This window comes from Vulpes vulpes, chromosome 6 (genome assembly GCF_048418805.1).
Source record: "Vulpes vulpes isolate BD-2025 chromosome 6, VulVul3, whole genome shotgun sequence".
NCBI lineage: Eukaryota > Metazoa > Chordata > Mammalia > Carnivora > Canidae > Vulpes > Vulpes vulpes.
In genome coordinates, this window is record NC_132785.1 from 62,523,440 (window position 1) to 62,539,789 (window position 16,350).

General features: G+C 37.6%; 1 protein-coding gene across 13 annotated transcripts in view; it reads right to left on the reverse strand.

Annotated features, from left to right (window-relative positions):
* Window positions 1-332: 332 nt before the first annotated feature.
* ATXN3 (ataxin 3) overlaps window positions 333-16,350 on the reverse strand; it is a 35,710-nt gene continuing 19,692 nt past the window's right edge. For 6 of the 13 annotated variants that reach the window (XM_025985569.2, XM_025985575.2, XM_072761164.1 and 3 more), the window contains 4 exons: window positions 16,063-16,229; window positions 14,288-14,384; window positions 8,999-9,111; window positions 333-4,530 (listed from right to left, as the gene is read on the reverse strand). In XM_025985569.2, the coding sequence (XP_025841354.1) occupies window positions 4,436-4,530; window positions 8,999-9,111; window positions 14,288-14,384; window positions 16,063-16,229 (472 nt within the window). In that variant the 3' untranslated portion in view covers window positions 333-4,435. The remainder of the gene's footprint in view (window positions 4,531-8,998; window positions 9,112-14,287; window positions 14,385-16,062; window positions 16,230-16,350) is intronic. The other 7 variants (XM_072761160.1, XM_072761163.1, XM_072761159.1 and 4 more) reach the window with 3 other exon arrangements.

Here is a 16,350-nt window from a genome sequence, read left to right on the forward strand (position 1 = left end):
CATTTAAAAATCAGATTTCAAGTAAAAATTTGGACTTAGCATCTTAGACAAGAGGAGAGGTTCCAGTCATAATGAAGCAGCTGGCTGGAATGGAGTTATCAGTGCCCCCCTCCCATTTTATTAATCACATGCAGCCCAGACAATGCCTCCTAAACTTGAATTTGCACGTGAGTTCCCTAGGGGTCTTGGTAAAAAAGCAGGTCCCCAGCCAGTCGTAGGTGTGGCCTGAAGCTCGGCCTCTCTGAAAAGCTGTGGAGGAGGCTACTGGTCTTCTGACCATCCTTTGCAGAGCAAGGCTAGGAATTAACTGTCAACACAAATAAAAACAGAAATAAAAAAGCAAACATTATCTTTATTCAATAATCTTTGATATTTAAAATACAATTCATCGAACATCCACTTTAACAATAGAATCTCAGTGTTCAACAGTGCTTTGGAAGCCTGGCTTTTCTACGGACCAGACGGGAAGATCTGTGTGTGTAGTAACTGCAACACAACTTCAAGGCAGGCGCACACAGGGCTGCAGTGCTGGGTCCTGAGCAAATGGCATTGCCACGGTGCATTGTAGTCACAGCCAAAAGATCATACTTTATCAGGTGTTTTTTGTACTTGAATTTCAAATAGTTTGTACACAATAGTAATTTTTACAAAGTTCTTTTTCTGGTAGTCCAGTGTTGTAGAAATTAGATAATTTTTCACATTCAAATGTAGGTTTTCCTCTTTAAAAAGAGAATTTTTTTTTTTTAATTCCTGGAGACATTCTTCACTTGAACTATGCAAAAAACAGGTGAAGTGCTTCCTAAATGAATCAGGAATTTTCATATATATTTCTCTATTGCTTCCCATTCCTTGTCTATGAATCCATAGTCTTAAAATATTTACTTACGCACTATTGTTAATATGTCAATTACTGTAAGATTAAAAATTATGAACTAGCATTAATTCTCAAAATACCAGGACACTTTGGGCAAAAATAGCAAAGATTTTCTTCAAATAAAAAAACATCAATATTCAAGAATTAATGATGTCAATAATATTTTTGTTCATAGAAGCAAAACAGAACAAAATATTTTTGCTAATGGAAGACTTTAAAAAATACAAGCCAGTTCATCTCTTTAGCAAAAGATGCTGGTTCATAAAGGGTCCAGGATAAAAGGAAAATTTTTCTCTTAAGATATGAAAAATTATTGACACTGCTGAAATGACTAGTTGATCCAATCTGGTTTTTCTTAGTTAAGATCACACGTGTAATATCTCCATACTTGTTAGTGCCCAGATACAACAAACTATTTACTTTCAGAGTAGAGGTCATTGGGCTCTCCAGTTGTAAATAAAGTTTTTAATAGAAGTCATCAAAATTCATTACTGAATCTTCTTGAGAATTTAAAAACATAGAGATTTATTTCAACTGGAGATATTTTAATTTCTATTACTGTATTTTGCTTATGTACTGACTCAAAATTTGAATTTGTATGGGCCCAATGGGCCAATTTAAGACATTTAATAAATCTTGGCACTAGTATGATACTATTTAAAAAGAATATCAAACATGCAGACATTAAATATGTGATTTAGGCTCTGAATGGAATAAAATTTACTTTATTCAACTTAATATTAAATGGAAAAACCCAGACTATTGGTAGTTTTACCTATAATGATCTCCAACCAGTGTTGAGCTTTTTTCCTTACTAACTTTGGCATGAATAAAGTCTTAATTAAGAAAAATCAAGTTTTAAAGAAAAAAAGCACCTCCTTAAGTTTTCTGTGAATTGTAAATTATTTGACCAAGATTTTAAAATATAACCTGCAGCATCTTTTTGAACAATGTACTGAAATATTTGTATGTTAATTACTATAAAAATGTTTATTGATCAGGTTAACTGTGAATTTAACTACTGTGAATTTTTAAAATATAACTTACTATATCCATGACATCTCAAAATATGAAAGCAGTGTTTCCAAAACTTGTTTAAACACTAGCATCACCACTGTACATATTTTATCCTGGTAACGCAATTTATACATTAGAAAAATGATACCAATAGTTTAAATATTAAACATCAAGGTGTTCCCAATTGGTAAAACAGAATGGAAATCTTAATATAGAGCTCCTAGCAGGACAGTTATTGTGAATTTAATTGTTTCGGACTTTCTTGAGGTTGTTTACAGTAAAAAAAAGTTCCTGTTGTGTGAACCACACTAAGTTTTCTGATACTGTAGTTACGAGCATTGGCATCTCTTCATACTGGCCAATTAAGGAATGGAGTCTAAATTAAGTTTAAGCCAATCCAAACAAGTTGGCAGTTCCCTAATCATTCTGGATCTTCCTGCCAAATGCAACATTCATAAGGAAGTAAATAAACACATTCAAATATATCCAGTGTGTGCTCAGCTCTGCTGTTAAAAACAAAAACAGCCTAAATGAAGGCCAACATGCCATATTTCCTTAAGTGCTTTAATAAATGCTGTAATATAAGAACTTTATAAACTCTGAGGTTAAGAGTTCAAAAGCATAGTTCTCATTTTTATATTAGGTAGCTCATCCATTCAAGTGTATGAAAAGTTTAATGCAATGTTTCAAGGAGACAAGGTAAAAGCCAGTAATATCCATGGAAAATAGGATAAGCATATTGGGGATAATTACACAAATGTTCAACCTTAAAATATTTTGGTTTATAAATCTTGAGGGAGCAGTACTATACTCCAACATCCCTTGCAATTCTAAAGTTTTAGAACTCTTCCGAAATACTTTCAATTCTCAAAAGAAAACTTTAGATTTTAAAGTAAAATGGTCTACTTTTGCACAGGAAACTTCAGAAAACTGTATTTTGGCACAAAATAATGACTAAAAAAAATCTGTCTCTATCCCCCCCAATCCCCAAAAAAGCTATTTCATAATCATAAAAGGCATTTTTTCATCTCTTTAAATTCAGTAATAAGTCCTAGGTCAAAAAAATTTCCCTGATAAAATGTGTACAGTCATACACTAGTCATGGCAACATATACTTTCTTATTCTATGTTGTCGGCTGAAATTTCCTCTTTTAGCTTATGAACAATTCAACATCCCAAAGGGCTTCAAAGGGGATGGAGAATGGGGGACTAAGTGACAGAACCCGAAATGTCCATTTCAGAGAGACATACATAATTTTCACCAAAACCATACCACTGTATTGACCCAGCAAAAAACTCTGTGCATCCCAATTAAAGAATGTGTATCAAAACTAAACTCTTATTTACAGACCCATTAAGTACTGTGTGACTTCTGTAATTCTTAAGCTACTTAAACATGATACAAGGGTCAAATCATAGTATAAATGTAAATGTATTTTTGTTAGATTATTTTCATGATCCAGATCATCATCGCTGGCAAGCTATACCTACTACAGGATGTGCAGCAGAGGCAGACATCTATGTTCTGTGGCTCCGCCGTAAAGAGAGCTCCAGTCACAAGAGAGAATAAAATGACACTGTCATTAAATTGAAAGCCAAATTTTGCCTCTCATACATTCATGGTGGGTATTATTTGTTAAGTCTTAAACAGAAGGAAACTTACTTGCATACTGTGCTTCTCCTATTTTTCTCAACTGGAGAAAAGGAAATATCAAGGTGCAGAAGAAAAGGTCCCAGTGGAGCTGTGACTGTCTAACATAATTGAGAAGACATTCGTAAAGCATCTGGAAAAGGATGTGCTCACACATCAAAAAAATTCTCATTTATTCTCAAATACTTGTGCAGAGTTGATTTCAGAGTTTAGGAATGCACCAAAATCACGAACTAATGATCTTATCTTAGAGGGCTTAAAAAGCAAAACCTCAAGAAAGATTACCATCTTTCAAAAGAGCTATAGAAAAGCAAGGAAACAAAGTAGCAAAGACATTGTGATTGGGGAAATAACATGAGAAAACATTTAAGGGCTCGCTAAATAATTGGAGCGAAAGCAGCGAATCCTTCTGGAATCATTACTACTATCAACACAGAGAAGAGACGCTGTCCTAAAAGGTTAACTTGGTTAATAAGAGAAGCAACTATGAGATGATGGAAAGTGAGTCAAATGACCTGAACAGAAACGATGAGAAGAACATGTATGGAAAAAGTTCTGTGGCAAGAGCTAATTAGTTGGTCTGCAAAAAGATCCATGAAAAATGCCCTAATTTTAGACATGTTAGATATTGCAAACTCAAAAAGAAAAAGGAACATTTAGAAAACCATTTTAAACTTCTTTAATCTCTAAATGCCTCTTTGGCTAGTGTTTGGAGGATCACTATTTAGTCCTACAGCTGATGCACTTTTCCACTGTTTTTGTTGCAAACCACCTAAATGTCTAATCTCCTGTTGAACATTGTTTGACACATGACTAAAATGGACCCTCTGTGCTATAACCACACAGATAATAATGTTGGAAAGTAAAAACATCTAAATGATTCGTAAAAGGTATTAATTTTTCCCTTCTGTTTTGAAATTATTTCTAACAGTTTCTAAAGACATGGTCACGGCTGCCTGAAGCATGTCTTCTTCACTCATAACATCTCCTGTTAGGGGAAAAAAAAACCAAGCATATCTCTTAGCTATTTTTTGGAAAATTCTGTCATCAAAAGGTAAGCTCTTAGAAAATATATCTGTTTGATTATATAGATTTCTTTTTTGATTTTTAATATCTACATAAAGTAACATGCACTCTGACAGTTTTAGAAGTTTCGACAAACACATGGCACTGTACAACCATCACCACCACCCAGACACAGAGCTGTGCCCTGCTCTCAATGATTCACACATGCTGCCCCTTTGTGGTCAGTTCCCCACAAACATTTATCCTAGATTTCAAAACCAGTGCATTAGGCTCAAAGACTTAACTTAGTTGTGTATATATTTGTAATTTGTTAAGTTAAATTTTGTTTTGAAATAATTTGTAGCAAATTGCAAAGACAGTTTACTGAACTGTCTACACTTCAGCTCAATTTCACCCAAAAGTTAAATCCTAGGAAACTGCAGCTGAAACCCAAACTTGGATACTGACACTGGTACAAAGTTGGGTGTAGTTTTAGGCTATTTTATCATATGTGCAGATTCATATAACCACCAGCACCACAATCAGGACAGAGCTGGTCAAGATCCACAAAGGTCTCTCTCCTGTTGTCCCTTTTAATTCATACCCACTTCTCTGCCCCCACCTTCCTTAACTGCAGGCAGCCACTAATTTGTTCTCCATCTCTACAAATTTGTCATTTTTAGATAAATGTCACATATCTTTCCTGCACTCAGCATAATGCCTTTGAGACTCAGTGGAATTGCATGTATCAATAGCTGGGGTTTCCCTAGTCCTGAATAATATTCCACAGACATACTACTGTTTGTTTAACTGTTTACTTTCCTGTAGGACATTTGGTTGTTTCCAGGTTTTGATTATGAGAAAGAAAGCTGCTCTGAACATTTGTGTCCAGGTTTTTGCATAGACAGGTAAGTTTTCATTTCTCTGGGGTAAATGTCCAGGAGTGTAACTGCTGGGTTGTATGCTTAGTACTGGTTCAGTTTTTAAAGAAACTGACAAACGGTTTCCCACAGGGGCTCTAACAGTCAAAATGAAAAGTAGAAAATTCACCTCCCTTTATGTCCCTCTAACTTATAATGTAATTGCCTTACTTTCTACATATATACTAAAAACTAAATCAATATTCCAATTCTTGCTTCAATCATCAAATGTAATTTAGAAAACTCAAAAGGAGAGGGATATCTATTGTTTGCTCATACTCATGTGCTCAGGTGCCCCAATTCTGTAGTTTTAGATTTTTTAAAAGATTTTTTATTTATTCATGAGAAACACACACACACACACAGAGAGAGAGAGAGAGAGAGAGGTAGAGACACAGGCAGAGGGGGAAGCAGGCTCCATGCAGGGAGCCCGACATGGGACTCGATCCCCATTCTCCAGAATCTCTCCCTGAGCCAAAGTTGTTACTAAACCTCTGAGCCACCCAGGCTGCCCTGTAGTTTTATATCTTTTGTCAAAGCTGGGGATTTTCAGCCATTTTATCTTCAGATATTTTTTCAGCCCCACCCTCCTTCTCATCTATTGGGATTTCCATGGCACATTTGATCTTCTACTATAGTCCCACAGGTGTCAAGGCTTTGTTATTTTTTTTCCAGTCTAATTCTCTCTGTTGCTCAGAATGGATAATTTCCATTGTACTGTCTTAAAGTTCACAGATTCTCTTCTCTGTCCTTCCATTCACCAGTTGGACCCATCCACTGCATTTTCAAATTTTAGGTATTGTTATTTTTCACTTCTAAAATTACCACTTAGTTCTTTTATCTTCTATTTCTTTCTTGAAGCTTTCTATTTTTTCATTTGTTTTCAGCATGTTTCTAATTGCTCATTGTAGCATTTTCATGATGGCTACTTTAAAAATCCTCATGAGGGGAGACAGAACATAAAGACTCCTAACTCTGCGAAATGAACTAGGGGTGGTGGAAGGGGAGGAGGGCGGGGGGTGGGGGCGACTGGGTGGCGGGCACTGAGGGGGGCACTTGACGGGATGAGCACTGGGTGTTATTCTGTATGTTGGCAAATTGAACACCAATTAAAAATAAATTATTAAAAAATAATAATAATAAAAAAAGAAAAAATCCTCATGAGATTAATGCTGACATCAGTGTCATTTGGTGATGGTAACCTATGAACTGTCTTTTCTCAATCAATTTGAATTTTTCCTGGCTTTTAGTAGAATGATGCTTCTGATCAAGTCCTGAACATCTGCAGTGTTGCATGTTATAAGACTGTTAAGTCTTACTTAATCTTCTCTGTTAGTAAGCCTCTTTTGACACAGCACCAGCGGGGGAAGGGGGTGCTGCCCTGCTGTGGCCAGGAGAAGGGGAGAGTGTATGATCATTACTGCTGGGCACACGTGGGAGTTCAGGGTCTCCACTGTCCTCCACTGACATCTCCCTGCCTGCAAGGGGTAGGAATGCCTCCTTACTGCCTCTTACTGACACTCTGGCTATGGCCTTGTTACAGCCTCAAATCAGTAACTCCTGATTCTCCAGTGGGCCTCTTTTCAAACCACTCAGGTAGGAAGCTAGAGGGATGCCTTCATAATACAGTGCTGGGTGGAAGTCTAGGCTCCCTATGACTACAGACACTATGGGAAAGGGCCTTCCCTCCTGGAGGGAATGAAAATCTCAGCTTCCCACTTGGCTTTCTCCGACATCTTGCTGGCTGGGGAAGCAGGAGGTACACCTCATTTCTGCCAGGTGGGATACCAGGCTACACTCCGACTTGGCCTGTGCCAATGGAGGGGGTGACATAAAGGCCAGTTTATTTACCTAATCATTCTGCTTGGATAGAATAGGATATTTATTATCTAGAAGTTTTTAGTTGCTAGGTAGTTCCTTTTGATGACATAGAGCAGGCTTTACTTTGTCTCTGCTGTGGCTTCTTCAGCACCAAGTCTAGGATATGTGAGGCAAAAAAGAAAATCCAGGCTACACATCAATATGTCTCTGGTCCTGAGCTTCCTACAAAGTCTGTCTTCTACCTTTCAGATATTTTTTAAAAAGATTTTATTTATTTGACAGAAAGAGTGAGAGAGCACAAGCAGGGGGAGCAGCAGACAGAGGAGAAGCAGACTCCCCGCTGAGCAGGGACACCCTCCCCACCCCGCCCATGCCAGGCTCTATCCCAGGACCCTGGGATCATGACCTGAGCTGAAGGCAGATACTTATGTGACTGAACCACCCAGGTGCCCCACCTTTCAGATTTTTCTTATGTTTGTTTGATATAAATGTCCAGAGTTATTAGCTAAAAGCAGCAGGAACAATAGGAAACAACACTGGTTTATTCTTATTGTTAAATAGTAGTCCATTGCTTTGAAGCACCACAGTTTGTGCATCCATCCACCACCAAAGGACAACAGTTGGGTAGCTTCTAGTTTTTGACAATTATAAATGAAGCTGCTATAAGCATTCACATACATATTTTTCTGTGAACTCACGTTTCTTTTTTCTTGGTTACACACCTAGGAGTGGGGCCACTAAATCACATGGTGAAGTGTACATTTAGGTTTATAAGAAAATACTAAACTGTTTTTCAAGTTGCTGTACCATTTTATATTCCTATTAACAACGTATGTCTAGTTGCTTTGATCTTAGCCAGCATTTGGTACTGTCAGGTTTTTTTTATTAAACCATTCTTATAATAAGGTGTATAATAGTATCTCATTGTGGTTTTAATTTGCATTTCCCTGATTATTAATATTGATCACATTTTCATGTGCTTATTTGTCAACCACATATTTGATGAAGTATCTGTTCAAATCCTTCACCCCATTTGAGTTTTCTTCTTTCAGTTTTGAGAGTTCTTTACATGGTCTGCTTATAAGGCCTTTGTCATATATACAGTTGTTATGTTACTCAACTTGTACTGCCAATAATTGGCCAAAGTTTAAGACCTATTAAACCAAGGCCTGATAAATAATTTTAGATTTCCTATTATTTAGGCTACACATGGGTGCTCTAGTTTTCCAGGTGGTAAAATTTATTCATCTTCCACCTATTAATATCCATTATCTCTGAGAAATTTTTGAAGAATTTATTGATTACTTTGAAGTTGCAAGTGTTGTCTATAATTTTAAAGCAACACATACACTGAGTGCTCTAGTCTGCCTGCTTCTTAGTCTAAGGAAATTGAGTAGATTAAAAATTCATACAGCAGGGCAGCCCCGGTGGCTCAGCGGTTTAACACTGCCTTCAGCCCGGGGCATGATCCTGGAGATCCAAGATCGAGTCCCACATCGGGCTCCCTGCATGGAGCCTGCTTCTCCCTCTGCCTATGTCTCTGCCTCTCTCTCTGTGTCTCTCTCTCTCTCTGTCTCTCATGAATAAATTAAAAAAATCTTAAAAAAAAAATTCATACAACAGTTTCAGCATAATTAAATAGGGGAGAAAAAACCCTGTGAAGTCCTAATCACACAGAGCCTGTGTCAGAGCATGGTCAGAGAGGCATACCTGGATCACTGCCCAGTGCTTCTGAACTTGTGGTGGGCCTCTCACACGGATGTGAGAGCTGTCCTAGTGGATCTTGTTGCTGCTGCTGCTGCTGCTGTTGTTGCTGCTGCCGCCTGAAACATTCAAAAGTGAATGTACATTAAAAAAACAACAAACCCTAAGAATACATATGCCATAAGAAAAAGTATTCACATGGAAAATAAAAGGTCCCACAAAATAAGAGTCATTGTCATAAGTCCACAAAACAATGCCAGAGCAATCAGTCTGATTTATATTACTTACAAGTATCACAGTGCTGATCCTAGGAAACCTAGATATAAAATCTAAATTATTAAATTAATAGGTAAAGATTTTCACCACAAAATAACACATAAACAAAAGCATTCACTGATAGCTACTCTTATACAAATGTGTTGCATTTACAGATCCTTAATATTGTTGGAAGTCACTAAAAATAAGCACCTTTGAAAATATAAAGCATCCCAATTACCATGCAAGGTAACATGATCTTTCCCATGGCCAGCTTCTCCTTGTCGTTCAGCTCTGAGCTTCAGCAAGTCCTAGGAGAGACCTTTCTTGACCAACCACCTGCAGCAGCTTCCAGGAATATGTTCACTATCTCATCGCTGCTCCTTTTCAATTTCCAGCATCAACTTATACCATCAGATATTCTGGGTCAACTAACAAGAGCACAAACCTTGTTTCTGAAATGCCTAAAACAGTGCCTGTCCATAGTAGGCATTCGTCAAATACTTCATGAATGAAAGAATATAACTTTTTAAGATGCATGATCAAGGTTCAGTACCGTTTTTTGAATTAAAATAAATCTTCCCTGTATTTCTTTCGGATGGAAAAACAATGTCAGAAAAATTCACATTTTCAACTTTTAAACACGATGATTATGATGTAAATATGTAGGACAGTGTCCTTGTACTTAAATATACACTGAAATATTGAGATGTAATGGGAGATCATGTCTGCAAGTAACTCTCAAATCTCTCAGAAATGTCAACAATTGAGGAATTTGGGCAAAGGGTATATAGGGAGTTCTGTAAACTATTTCTGCTTTTACATAAATCTAAAATTATTTCACATCATACCACATATATGTTGAAAATTAAACAAAATTTACAAACAGCTGACACTCTGAGAAGCCATAGCTTAAAAAAAAATGCATAGGACTTTTAAAGGAATTAGTATTTAATAGAATAACATACTTTTTTCCCCCTAGAGACTCTTCTGTTTTACATGTGAGTAACAAAGAAAACCCAAGTACACTGATGTTTGTCTCGGTTTATTCTCGGGTGTGTGGCTAATGATGCACAAGAGGGCAGGATGCTCCCGCCAGCATACACCGATTCTGAGGTGTGCACAGGAAGGACAGGCTGTGAAGCAGGAGGGATCCTGGCCCATCAGATCTCTCTCCATGCATGCCCTTTCCCCCTCCGATCAAGGTAATAGGTCAGAATATAAGAGAGTAGTAGGTGAGACAGTGACTGAGAGGGATAACCTTTATTCTACTTTAAATTTATTAAAAGTGAGAAGTAGATGAACTGCCAACCTTGAAACAATTCTGACACCTTTCATCTTGGATGACACCATAAGATGCAACATATTCAAACAGCAAATCAGCACCCATTCCCACTGCAGCTTTGACTGTGCCCTCAGAATCAGAGAGGCTAGAGAGCTAAAACAACATCTTAGGTCACTGTATAGCTAGGATTATGGTTATCAATTAAGCACTCCGCAGAAAGGAGGCACGGCCGTCCTCCTGCTACCCTGGTTGCTCTCTGCACACAAGTCAGGTTGGGAAGCTGCCAAGCCCAGGATTCTGCTTCACAGCAGCTGCAGCGGGGACTGGGCCTCCCATTCCCACGTCCAGGCAACTGTGATGGCAGTTTCCTGATCTAGGATCAGAGCTATAGCAGCGTGTTCTTAAACTCCATGTCCTGATTCCCCATGATGCCAACGGGGGATGTGGCACAGATCTTCCAACAAGTTGGTCTATGGAATTTCTGAGACCCAGCCTATAGCCTGCACCTCCAGCTCTTCTTAGGATTGTGTAAGCCAAGTTTCTGTACTAATTACTTTCCTGTTTAAAATACCTCTGGTGGCTTTTTTTTTTTTTAAGATTTCATTTATTTATTTGAGAGAGAGAGGGAGAGAGAGAGTGCGTATGGCAGGGAGGGGCAGAGGCAGAAGCAGGCTCCCAGCTAAGCAGGGAGCCCGGTGCCGGACTCCATCACAGGACCTCGGGACCAAGACCTGAGCCAAAGGCAGACGCTTAACTGACTGAGCCACCCAGGCACCCCTAGTAGCTTGTTTCTTAAACTGAATCCTGTTATGCCATGGCATTGAAGTGGTGGCTCAAGAGTTAGATGATCAAAAAATCATAGCAATCCGTGACCATGAAGACAATGCCCAGTAATTCTCTCTTTGTTGGAAAACACTTTTTTAGTAACAGAAGGAAAGAATCTCCATCATTTCAAAGCTACACCTGGAAAAGATATTAAATACGCTAAGACATTTGTGGAATACCTTACAATTTACACAGTAGTTTTACACACATTGCCTAACTTGATGCTCAGTCTGCGGGTTTTTAAGCTAAATTTTATGGTAATAAGAGTTCTTATTTGGGGTTTTATAATAGATAAAATAGATTTCAAGATTACTTCTTGAAAAAACTCATCTCAGCTGCGAACTTAACACTCATTAACTATGACTTTCTTGGAATTTTGTTGTTGTTGTTTTAAGATTTTAGAGAGAGCATGCACATGCACAAGTTGGGAAAAGGGTGAGGGGGTTGGGAGGGGTTGTTGAGAGAAACAGACTTCCTGCTGAGCAGGGAGCCTGATCTGATGTGGGGCTATCTCACAACCCTGAGATCATGACCGGGGCCGAAATCAAGAGTTGGATGCTTAACTGACTGAGCCACTCAGGCGCCCCCATTAACTAGGACTTTGTAATAGGTACATTTTTAAACAGTATTTTTATGCTTGATGCATGAATACTGTGGTTTCTACATTAAGTATGAAGCTTCAAATACTCTACAGGAAAAAAAAACTATTTGAATGAATAACAAATTATTTGAATGGAAAAAAGCCTTATTTTGAATTCAAAATTTGTTTAAATAACAATAGCACCAGGGTCAGTCTGGAGAGGGTCAGAAGGAACAAAGAGTGGCTAGATAACCTTAGAACTAACTTCCCAAAGATGGAAGCTAGAGAGAGAAGGACCTTGTAGGCTTAGTAATCAGGAATTCTGGTGAAAGAACTAATATTTGAAACTACTATTGTTCCTCAGCTCCTTTACTAATGAGCCCTACAAGATTCTGAATGCTAGATAATGCCTAAAAGAAACACCAAGAAGTTAGCTCTTAACTCTTCTCAGTAATATGTGATTATCAAATATTCTCTAGTTTTCCTCAAGTTCCCACAAGTAGTTTCAAGGTCAAACCAAGAGGAAGAGGATGAAACTGAAGCTGGATACCATCACTGCACACCTTCCTCTCCAACCAACTATCCTCCAACCTGTAAGGAGCTACACTAATGCTCATTTTAAATTCTTTCTACTATAAAGATTAAATGTAATAGAGTTTCACATTTTCAAAAAAAAAATCTAAAAAATTTATTTATTTTTAAAGATTTTATTTGGGGCACTTGGGTGGCTCAGTCAGTTAACTGTCTGCCTTCAGCTCAGGTCATGATCCCAGGGTCCTGGGATGGAGTCCACATGGGGCTCCCTGCTCAGCAGGGAGTCTGCTTCTCCCTCTGCCCCTGCCCCTGCTTGTGTGCACATGCGTGCGCGCGTGCTCTCTCCCTCTTTCTCTCAAGTAAATACATGGAATCTTTAAAATATATATATTTTATTTGAGAGAACGAGATATACAATATTTGATATATTTGAGATATAAAAATTATCACATAATTATGTGATAATTATTAACATTACAGTGTGACAGTCACATCTGGCTATATTACAAAAGAATGGATGAAAGGATATAATGCTTTAGATTTGTCATAAAATAATCGCAGCTTGGGGGGGGAGAGAGGGGAAAGTAGGAGAGATGAGGGCATAGAAAACCACAACTGGCCATGTGCTGATATTTGCTAAATCTGGGCAATGGGTAAACAGGGGTTCCTTATCCTGGTTTCTTTACTTTTATGGATATTTGAAGTTTATCATAATTAAAAAACTAGAAAAATTAAAAATTTGAAAGGAAGTTAAAAATTTGAAAGCACTAATAAGCACTATTTTGAAATTCTATATATAATTAAATCCATCAATCTATCACTGAATAAAGACTAGAAATATCTCACATTAAGAGGATGTCAGCTGATCAGAACTTTCCTTCATATACTTCTGAGTTGTGACTTAAAAAAAAAAAAAAACAGAAAACAAGGTAAATATTATCTTCATTACATCATTAAATGTAAAATGCTCCAATATTTTAGATCCCACTAATACTGCCAATTATTATTGTAAGATGCTACTCAATTGCAGAGATGTTGAAATGTGAAAATATGTACATCTCAGAACTGATGAAACATAGTGAACAGGCCAGATTCAGCCACCAGCCTTTTGGTTTCTGACTTGGGATCAGAGGATATGAATATTTATCTAAAGACTACTGTGTAGCCTTTAAGATAAGTTTTATTCTTAAAAAAATAAAAAGGGAAGACAATTTGTGAATGGTAGTCACTGGAAAAGATGACATTTTTGTTTTCTAATTTGAGAACACTTACGAGAGTTGGGCTGTAGGAGCTGATGATTCAAGTTTATGGTTTGCTCCCATATCCCTATGCCAACAGGCCTGCATATAAACCCTAGAGTGGCAATAAGAACAATTACCTACTGCCTCTATCAGAGAGTGTGCTCCCTGACCACAATGCTGCTTTTCCTGTTAATTGATAAAAGAACTTTGCAGAATTGGTCAGGTAACCAAGAAGCACATCCAGAGGATCTTATGGCATTGTTCTTGTTTTGGTCCAATCCCATTTTCTTTTAATGACTGAAATTTTACTGGGTTTCCTTCATTTTATGTCAGATAAACTTAACTGATACCGAGGCAAAAGTTTTCCCTAAAACTACATATGATATCAGTTTATTTGCTGTAAATTAAAAAAAAAAAAAAAACACACAGATGTTCATGGTTCAGGTGGTAACAATCTCTTAAAAGGAGAGAATCCTAAATAAAATAGTTTAAGCCAAAGCTCTGTGTGTATAAACTGTAGACAAAACAAAGTATACATTAAATACGCAATTTTAATATTGTACTAACTACTTTACTTTTCAAAGTAGGCTTCTCTTCTCTTCCGTAGCTCTTCTGAAGTAAGATGTATACCTGATGTCTGTGGAGTATCTTGAGATATACTTCTGGAACTCCCTGAAAACAAAAGAAAACAGAACAAAAAACCAATCATTTTACTTACCAATTTGAGCAACACTATGTTTATATTTATTTGGGCAAGTTTTTGAAAAGTTTTCTTCTTAAAAATATTGTGCTACTATTCTATAAATATAAGGCAGGCTCTGAAACTCTCAAGGACAAATCTGAATAAGGCAGTTCAAATATAACCTGTGTCCACATCCATCTGTGATATAGCAGGTGTGAGGATGTAAGTCCAACAACCAACCAGGTAGGAAGAGCCATTAACACCACGCTTGCATGCCCTCTTTAACTTGCTAGCAATGAATCGGTACTTTCAACTAGAAGCAATTTAAAGTGGGTAACAGTAAACCCATTCTCTGTATTCCTCTATCCTAAAATACTTGCATGCTACACCAACTTAAGTGTGTTCTCACTAAATAACTGCACCAATCAGAGATCCTGCATCGATCATGTAATAAAGCAGGAAGAAAAACGAAGGACATGAAAATATCTAAAATTTAAATAGCTGTTCTGTTCATTATTGGGCTAGTCCAGCAGAGCTCTATGAATTAAAAATGGGATTGCATATATGAAGCACTCCAAGGTATGCCAGGAGGCAAGAGAATTCAGGATAAAAAGGATAACCTTTATATTAATGGAACCTCAATTTTACTTAGATATTTGAAAAATTCCACTGAGTAATCTCATTAAGTAAAAGGGAAATTCATGTTAATTAGATGAAAACAAAACTGCCAAAGAAAATCACCCATACCTTTCAGAGGCCTCTCTGAGGCTACGTTCTGGACAAGTCCCTCTGCCTGGATTCCCTAGGGGATACATCTTTTTTTTTTTTTTTAATATTTTATTTATTTATTCCTGAGGGGTGGGGGGCAGAGATACAGGCAGAGGGAGAAACAGGCTCCATGCAGTGAGCCTGACATTGGGACTTGATCCCAGGTCTCCAGGATCAGGCCCCGGGCTGAAGGCGGCACTAAACTGCTGAGCCACCAGGCCTGCCCATCTAGGGGCATTTTTATTCTCTTCTGCTGGTGGGCTTCTGTCACTATCAAGGTGGGCCCATCAAAGTGAGCTTAAGTTGTTATGTTGTACACCAAGTGGTAGACTTTTAAAATATTTTCTACCCAGGCCTTCCTTTGTATCCAACAGCATACATTTACAAAATAGCTGGTCTGGGAAAGAGCCTCCCCTTCTTTAAAAGATTCTTCTCTAAAGATTAAGCTCCATTTATTGTTGTTAGTATAGTATTATAACCAAACAGAAAAACCAGAATAAAAATATAAGTAGTCAGGGGCACCTGGGTGGCTCAGTTGGTTAAACGTCTGTCTGCCCTTGGCTTAGGTCATGATCCTGGAGTCCCAGGATGGAGCCCAATGTCTCACTCCCTGCTCAGAGTCTGCTTCTCCCTCTCCTTCTGCTCTTCCCCCCAACTTGTGCTCTCTCTGTGGCTCCCTCTCTTAAATAAAAAAATCTTTAAAAAATTTAACTAGTCCTAATATAACTTAGGTTGTAAAAAGTTATTTGTAAGAAAGCTAAAATACCTACCTGATCGTATGTACATAGTTATTGTTTCTGTAGTAATTGTCAAAGAACCTTTATTAACAATATATTAACTTTCAGGGTAACTAAGAATAATCTGAATCAATTCTTCAACAACACATCCACATGCAGATACCTTGCATACTGAGCTGAATAGCCCTGCGGAGATCTGCTTCTTCATCTTCCATGTCAATTTCTTGGCGACTTAGTGCCAGAGCCCTCTGCAAATCTTCCTCATCTTCATCTAACATGCCTGATCCATCGTTTGCTTCTAAGGCTCGTTCCAGATCTGTTTTCTGGACTCTAAAGAACAAAACCAGAGAGTAACTGTAGACCATTCTTCTATTTTATTATTTTTTCCAGTTTTCTATTTTAGAAAAAACACAGACATTTATAAGTGAAAAGATTTTTAAAATATTTTTTA